This window comes from Hibiscus syriacus, unplaced genomic scaffold (genome assembly GCF_006381635.1).
Source record: "Hibiscus syriacus cultivar Baekdansim isolate YM2019G1 unplaced genomic scaffold, ASM638163v2 tig00014773_pilon, whole genome shotgun sequence".
Lineage (NCBI taxonomy): Eukaryota > Viridiplantae > Streptophyta > Magnoliopsida > Malvales > Malvaceae > Hibiscus > Hibiscus syriacus.
Window position 1 is genome coordinate 432,986 of NW_024062337.1, and position 8,558 is coordinate 441,543.

General features: G+C 30.7%; 1 protein-coding gene across 1 annotated transcript; it reads left to right on the forward strand.

Annotated features, from left to right (window-relative positions):
- Nucleotides 1–1,198: 1,198 nt before the first annotated feature.
- On the forward strand, nucleotides 1,199–2,417 carry LOC120207434 (putative nuclease HARBI1). Its single transcript, XM_039206881.1, has 3 exons — nucleotides 1,199–1,205; nucleotides 1,623–1,919; nucleotides 2,002–2,417. Exons 1-3 carry the CDS (start codon nucleotides 1,199–1,201, stop codon nucleotides 2,415–2,417), a joined length of 720 nt encoding a protein of 239 aa, XP_039062812.1.
- The last annotated feature ends 6,141 nt before the right edge of the window (nucleotides 2,418–8,558 follow it).

The window sequence follows — 8,558 nt, forward strand, 5'->3', positions numbered from 1 at the left end:
AAAATTAATATTTCGTATTGTCAATTTGTTCTCATCGATTAATATTTCGTATTGTCAATTTGTTCTCATCGATTAATATTTCTATTATATGATTTTATCTTATTAGTTGTAATATTTCTAACAGGTTCTTCTTACTAGAGTCCACCTGTACATTTGGTTAAAATTTTCTCCATTACGAGGATCGACCATTGAACCTGACATATCATTGATAACAAAAGGGAAACGAGGTATGTTTTTCAATATATGATATATGACATAAATTCTTAATAGTATATCGACATAAATTACATCCACTTTAGCTTAGGTAAAAGCTTAAACGTAATATGAACTTTAGCTTTAGGTAAAAGCTTAAACATAATATGAACTTTAGCTTTAGGTAAAAGCTAAAACGTAATATGAACTTTAGCTTTAGGTTAACTAAATTCTAATAAAACTATCATTTGGAACATTTAGGATGAGACAATGGAGATGTGAAACTGTTTTTAAAAAAAGAAGGAATATAAGATCTTGTGATGTCCTATATTTGGCATTAAAACTCAAGTTGAAATAAGCATACAAGTTGAAATAGGTAAACTAAAGATATACATCCAAGTATATCGACATAAATTACATCCACTGTAGCTTAGGTAAAAGCTTAAAGGTAATATGAACTCTAGCTTTAGGTAAAAGCTTAATACTTATGAAATAAAATTGAAAAATAAAATTGTTTAGAATTGAACTTATGAACTAGGATATTTTATCAAGTTTTGGCATGTAGTATATCAATTTTAAGCGTAAAATATCTTCAAGTTTCTAATCAAAATTTAATTAATTTGTTCACGTTTGTCTTAAAATTAATAAATATTCATAAAAATTGGACACATGTTGGAATATCAAACCAATTAAATATGTAGCTTAGATGAGTCCAACAAGCGAAATTAGGCAAGTTTGAATGCAAGTTGCAGGATCGAATTCCACTCATATGGTGGTGCAATAATCAGCCCAACTTACAGTCGAATTAACCTTTGAGGTTTCTTATTAGTTACTCTTGGGCATCATGTAGGTTACACATAACTGATTTTGATTTTCCAACTTGTTTTGAACAAATAAAAACATTATACATAATATTGAACATAATTTTATTCATAAAACAATAGTGGTTATAATTTATTATAAAGTTCACAAATTCATAAATATTATGTTCAATATTTTTTTGTAGATGGAACGTAATTCTATTCATAAAACAATAGTGGGAGTCGCTGCTTCAGTATTGGCTTTTGGGGCTCTTTGGATTCACAGACTAAAATCTAGAAAACAAATAAGTCATGAACGTCGTGTGAATCGAGATTGTGAAAGAGAAAACTACATCAATAGTATTTTATATAGAGGTGACCAGAATTGTATCGACATAATACGGATGCGACCAGTTGCATTTTTTAATCTGTGTGATATCCTTACTAGGAACAATTAGTTGCAGTCGACAAGAGCGGTGAATGTTAAAGAGCAAGTTCTCATATTTTTACATATAATTGGTCATAATGTAAGATTTCGAGTGATTGGATCAAGATATTATAGATCAATTGAAACAATTCACCGTTACTTTAGGATTGTGTTGAAAGCTATTTTGAAATTATATCAATTAGCCATTAGATTACCTGATGAGTCAACTCCTCTTGAGATAAGAAACAATTCTAGGTTTTACCCATATTTTAAAGATTGTGTCGGAGCATTAGATGGAACTCATATTCGTGCATCTGTTCCACCTAACATTCAAGGAAGATTTCGTAGTCGTAAAAGGGGAACGACACAGAATGTATTGGCTGCCATTACTTTTGATTTGAAATTTACTTATGTTCTAGCTGGTTGGGAAGGTAGTGCACATGATTCTCGTGTTTTAACTGATGCACTTACACGTCGAAGAGGATTTAGTATTCCAGAAGGTAATACTTAGCTTTAAAATAAAAAATAATTCACTTAATTTCATAATATATTTAGTAATAATAACATTTTGTCAAATTGTAGGTAAATATTATCTTACTGATGCTGGATATGGCATCCGAAATGGAATTATTTCTCCATATCGTGGTGTTAGATATCATTTAAAAGAGTTCACCAATCATCGTCCAGAAAATGCAAATGAATTGTTTAATCTTCATCATTCATCATTGCGAACCACTGTTGAGCGAGTATTTGGAATTTTAAAGAAACGTTTTCGTGTGTTGGATGCTGAACCATTTTGGGATTTTCAAACACAAGTAGATGTAGTGTTGGCTTGTACTGTCATCCATAATCATATAATGAGAATTGATCCTAATGATTTAATTAACGAAGAATTATATGAGGAATACGATCCTCATTCAATAACATCAACTCTTACACAACGAGAAGAGAGGGAAGAAGCTAGAGAATGGGCTACTAAGAGAGAAGAAATTGCATAAGCTATGTGGAGTGATTATATACATAGAAACATTTAATTTTATTTAGAACATTTTGTTTAGTATTTCTTTGTTACGTATGTTGGATATTGTTGTTTTTAGTTTGTTGGATATTGAAGTTGAAAATGTTTTTAGATTGTTGGACATTGAATATATAATTTGTTGAATGTTGAAATTATTATTTTAAAGTTTGTTGGTTTTATAAATTTTATGTTTTATGCTTGTTGGACATTTACATATGCTTGGGAGTTGAGTTCTTGGCGTCTTATGTATTAGGTGCTTGGTGTATATTTGAGGGTTGATATTGCAAATTACTACATAATTGTTGGATAATTTATGTTTGTTAGTAGTCTATTTACTTACTTTTTATGATTATTAATGTAGAAATGAGTACATCAAAACATTTTAGGTGGACAAAACCAATGGAACGTCTATTTCTCGATATACTTGCTGAGGAGACGCAAAAAGGTAACAAGCCATCTAATACATTTAGATCAGTTTCTATAAATCGAGTTGCTACAACTATTTCCGAAAAATTTCAAGTCCAATGTGCCACCAAACACGTGGAAAATCATTTGAGGACAATAAAAAATACATGGAAAACCATATGTACAATTCGTGAAGAAAGTGGATTAGGGTGGGACGAGAACCTGAGAATGATAACTTGCGACGAAGTGACATATGATGCTATAGTGACGGTAATCTTTATATACTTATTTTAATAAATGATATTTGAATTTTACTTTTTATGCTAACTGTGTATGATATTTAACAAGCACACCCAAAATATGGACCATATTTGAACAAAAAAATTGATTTCTATGATGAGATGGCTCTTGTTGTTGGTCAAGATATGGCAACAGGGAGTTTTGCTAAAACCTTTGCTGATATAGAATTGTATGATGTTAATGAAGGTTCAATGCCATTAAATATCGATACTCAAGATATCGAAGAGGAAAAAACAAAATTATCTTCATCTGGTACATCAAAACGTAAAAGGAATAATGTCCAAGACAATGTCGAGGATGATCATATTAAATTGGTAAGTGAGAAACTTGGAGAGATTGCAGAAGCACTAAAAAAATGTACACAGGATCAAACACCACATCTGTATGAAGAAGTTATGTCGATGGAGAAAGAAGGCTTTGATGACGAATTTCTTTGTGAGGTGTTCGATTATTTGGGTAAAAATGAGTTGGAGGCCAAAGTTTTCTTAGCAAAAAAACCAAAACATGGGAAACTTTGGCTTCAAAAGTTTCCTCAAAGTTAGGATGTGAACTTTTAATGTAGAGTACTACTAATTATGACTTAGACAATATTTAAACTTTAATATGTTGTTGTACTATTTATAGACTTTAATCATATGTCGGTTTGATGTGTTGTAGCACTAATTATGAATTAGAAAATATCTTTGTATTATTATGGTTGGATAATATTGTTATCTTAATGTTTCTAATCAAATCTTTCTCCATCATATCTGCCACCTTTCGAGGATTATGTCTATATCGGATCCAATAGTAGTTTTTGTCTTTTGAAATTCATTGTTCCAAGCAGAATGCTCAAACTCCTCAAGCTTTCTATAAGCCAGTGCCAATGTATGCAATCCAGCTTCTCCGTAATTACTCAAATGCTTTAGTAGTATCTTCATCATACATTAGTAAAAGTCTTGATTAATAAAGGATGCTTGCAAAACCTTCACTACCTCAATTGAAACATAAAGTGAAATAGGAATTAAATAACCATAAAGGATGAGGGCAGTGACCAAATAACCTAATAAAATTGTGTATTTATAACACAATCAACATAATTAGTATGTTTTCTACAAGTTTAATTTCATGTATTTATACAAATAAAATATTTCATTTCAAAATTTTATAAAATACAATTTTATAAAATAACATAAAAAAATAAAATGTAAATAACAACAAAAATATAAAAATATATACTTTTTTACAAAAAACAGATTTCATAAATTGTTTTCAGGAAAACTAACCAAACAGCGTAAAACATTTTACAATGCAGCATCCAAACAGCGTAATTGGTTTTCTGGAATTGGTTTTCCAGAAATGTAATTGGTTTTCTGGAATTGGTTTTCCGGAAAACCAATTACAGCCAAACAAACAGACCCTTAATGACGATAGATTAGCTTATTTACAAACAATATTTGATTCTTCATAAAAGAAAAAAGGAAGAAAAAAAACATGTGAAAGCCCTCTCTTAATCATGCATGATGAATGCTGTAACAATCCTTAGTGGTGTGTTCTAGAATTATGATTGTTATTTGTAATTTAATAATGTATATAAGATATGCAAATTTGACAATTGAATTTTAATATATCACACGAGTTTATCAAGGGCTAAACTGCCACGATAGTGCATGGGGAATATATTATTTCCCAAAATAATGTAGTCATGCTATTATTTTTCCAAATGGGGGTGATTTACATAGTTAACATAGATTTCTAGTCGTCTTTAGCATATTTTAAAATGCAAAATGGATCTCTAGGCGTCTTTAAAATCATTAATGGAGGTTTCGGCGTCTTCTACTTACAACCCATTACCTCGCTTCATCCTTGTTTTGCTGCAACATGCATGGCTTCTCGATCGGCTTCATCCTGGTTTCGCTGCAACATGCATGCTTTCTTGTCTTTTTCAGCTGGCTAATCTTAAAAAATACCGACCATTGTTTGTTTGTGTACCGTTTTTTGTAGTCGAATTCAAAGCTCGGGAACTGGGATACGAATCAGTTGTGCATCTGCTGATGAATGAGCTTCAGCGTAGAGATCAGTAGAGGTTGATTTGCAACAAGTGATTACAGCCTCCTTTTTGAGATCTTGACAATGTTAATGAAATCCTCCATATTCTTGTAAGGGAATCAAGCAGTGTACTTGACACTGACTTCTAGCAACCAACTGGAATATTTGTAAGATGTATCCCCTGAATTATATGAATTCTGAACCATTCAGGGTAAATTCAGCTGTCATAACGTTTTTATAACGAAAAAAATTTAAAAACGATTAGGACTTCCATATCTAAAACAAATTATAACGACTGTAAATAGAAGACAAGAAAGCATGCATGTTGCAGCGAAACCAGGATGAAGCCGATCGAGAAGCCATGCATGTTGCAGCAAAACAAGGATGAAGCGAGGTAATGGGCTGTAAGTAGAAGACGCCGAGACCTCCATGAATGGTTTTAAAGACGCCTAGAGATCCATTTTGCATTTTGAAATCTGCTAAAGACGCCTAGAAATCCATATTAACTGTGTAAATCACCCCATTTGGGGAAACAATAGCATGGCTACATTAATTTGGGAAATAATATATTCCCCATGCACTATCGTGGTAGTTTAGCCGTTTATCAAGTATATCAAAAGAAATAAATTTTCTAAAACATTAACCTGCAAAGAAATTCTTATACAAATCTCGATATTCAAAGAAAGGATAACAAAGATATTATTCATGAAGAAAATCATAAGAAATGTAATAGTTTTGAAAGAATTATGATAATTGGATGAAATAATTAATATATACAAAAATCTTAATTTTTTTTCTCTTTCTTCATCTTTTTGTTGTTATGGATTCTTTTTCTTTGATCCTTCTTTGCTTTTTGTTATTGTCGTAACCGTCCTTCATGTAGACCCGAAATCAGGCTTCGACTTAAATAAAACATGTTAGAGCCGCCATCGTTCATTTATATTTTTTAAAAATTAAGTTGATCGGACACCTTAATTTATCATCTTACATGATCTGCGTTTTATCAGAAATATGTTGGATTCGGGAGTCGATTACAGTTAATGGAGGATTAACATCGTTGTACTGCCTTTTCGGTACCAATTTAATTTTCGGTTATCTTAATTACAAAAATTAAAAGTTAAATTAAAATTTAAAAGTTCGATCAAAACTACTTATCATTGAATGATTTGAAATTGACCTAAAAATATAAATCAAATCAGTTTTAAATATTAAAGCAAAACAAAATTAAATTAAGAAATATAAAGTAAAAGAAAACTTTAAATTAAAAGGATTTAAATGCAACAAATTTAAAATTAAGGACCAAATTGACATTATTTGAATGATGCAAGAAAAAAATAAAAAGTCAGGAGGGGTCAATTTGCGAAATATAAGAAAGTTGAACAAGGATTAAATTGAATAAATTCAAAATTCAAGGGCAAATTTATAAAACGTGACCAAAACGAATTACACATCAAAAGTTCATGGACTACGCAAATAATTAAACTATTTGCTAATTATGCTTTGATCCCCCTATAAATAGTCCAAAATCCCAAAAAAAATCATTCCAAAAACAAACTCCCCCCCACTAAACTCTCTCAACCCAAGCCCCTCCGCCCAATGGCGGGTCATCGCCCGGTGGCCGTCCGTCGTTGCTCCGCCGCCATCGGTGGTCAGAAAAACCAAACTACCCCCAAAAGATTCCTCTTGAGCCCGCAAACCTAAAACCGAAGCGAAAACAACCTAAAACCACCCCATCAACGTATATTTAAAATGAAAGGTCTCGGATTTTACCTTTTTTGCGAGACTTTTTGCTTTCCCGACGACCTTTTACCTTCCGATGAAGCTCCTCTATGTCCCCGATGTTATCCCATGAAAAAAAGTTTTAAACTTTGTTTTTCTTCACTTTCGGTTTCAAAAGTTTGATTTTTTTGTTGTTGATGGCTTTTTATTTTTCGAATGTTTCTTGTTTGTGTTTACTGTTGATATTTGGTTGCTCGATTTTCTTGTTGTGCTCTTCTCGTTGCATGGCCGGAGGCTTTTATATCCCCGTAACCGGCCCTTATGGTCTCGAATATCTCGATGTGTTGATGATTCTTCCGGGATGGTTGATTGTTGGTGCGGCCGGAAAACTCGGGATGGGTCAGTCTTAGGTTGTTCGGCCGGAAATCCCGATGGTTGCTAGCGTGTGGCCTCCACGCGCGCTGCTTCATTCCTCTCGTGCGACGCCCCTGATTAACATAAACCTTAGTTCTTTGTTGAGCTTACCGGGTCGGTTTGCCGGGTCAGACATGCCTACCCCATCTGCTAGGCCCTTGGACTGCTGGACCTTGACCGAAAATAAAAATTAAAAAATTAAAAAACAAAATAAATAAAATAAATAATAATATGTAATTATAACAACTATAGAATATTATATGTTTTCGTTTTTTTTAAAAATATACGTTTTCAACATCCTAAAAAACCATATATTATACGTTTTCAAAACATTTCGAAAAATATATTATATATGTTTTCAAAACTATTTTTTAAAAAACTATATATTATACGTTTTTCAAACTATTTTAAAAACTATATATTATGCGTTTTTCAAAACTATTTTTAAAACTATATATTATATGTTTTCCAAATTATTTTAAAAAATATATATTATACGTTTTCAAAACTATTTTTAAAAACTATATATTATATACGTTTGCAAAACTATTTTAAAAAACTATATATTCTACGTTTTCAAAACTATTTTAAAAATTATATATTATACATTTTCAAAATTATTTTAAAAACTATATATTATACGTTTTCAAAACTATTTTAAAAAAACTATATATTAACGTTTTCAAAACTATTTTAAAAACTATATATTATACGTTTTCAAAACTATATATTATACGTTTCTTAAAAATAAGTTTTCAAAAACTATATATTACATAGTTATATATAATATAATAACGACCCCGGACGGAAATAAGTGTCTACAATTATCAATGATGATAGGTCAAGTATAGATCAAGAGTGAGCAACTAGAAGAGTCGTCTTTTTAAAATATTCAAATTATCATATATTTTAGATATTCTTATTGACATTTTATTTTTTTTATAAATATTTTTTACTAGTATTAATAATTTATTTTTACTCTCTCTCAAAATTTTATAAGTTTATCATTTTTAAATTTTTTAAAATTTATTCCTAACATGAAATCATATGTCCCCTTATTATAAATAAATGAAGAATCAATCATTTTTTTACCTTTAAAACTCTTGTTTTTCCATGTCTTTTCTAATTCTCTTTCTTGTGCTTATTGTTTGATTTTGAAGGGGTTAATTACCCTATTCATACATGAACTATACCAAATTTTCAGTTTCATATATATGTTTGATGTTTTTTGTCATTAACGGATTCATCTACTTCC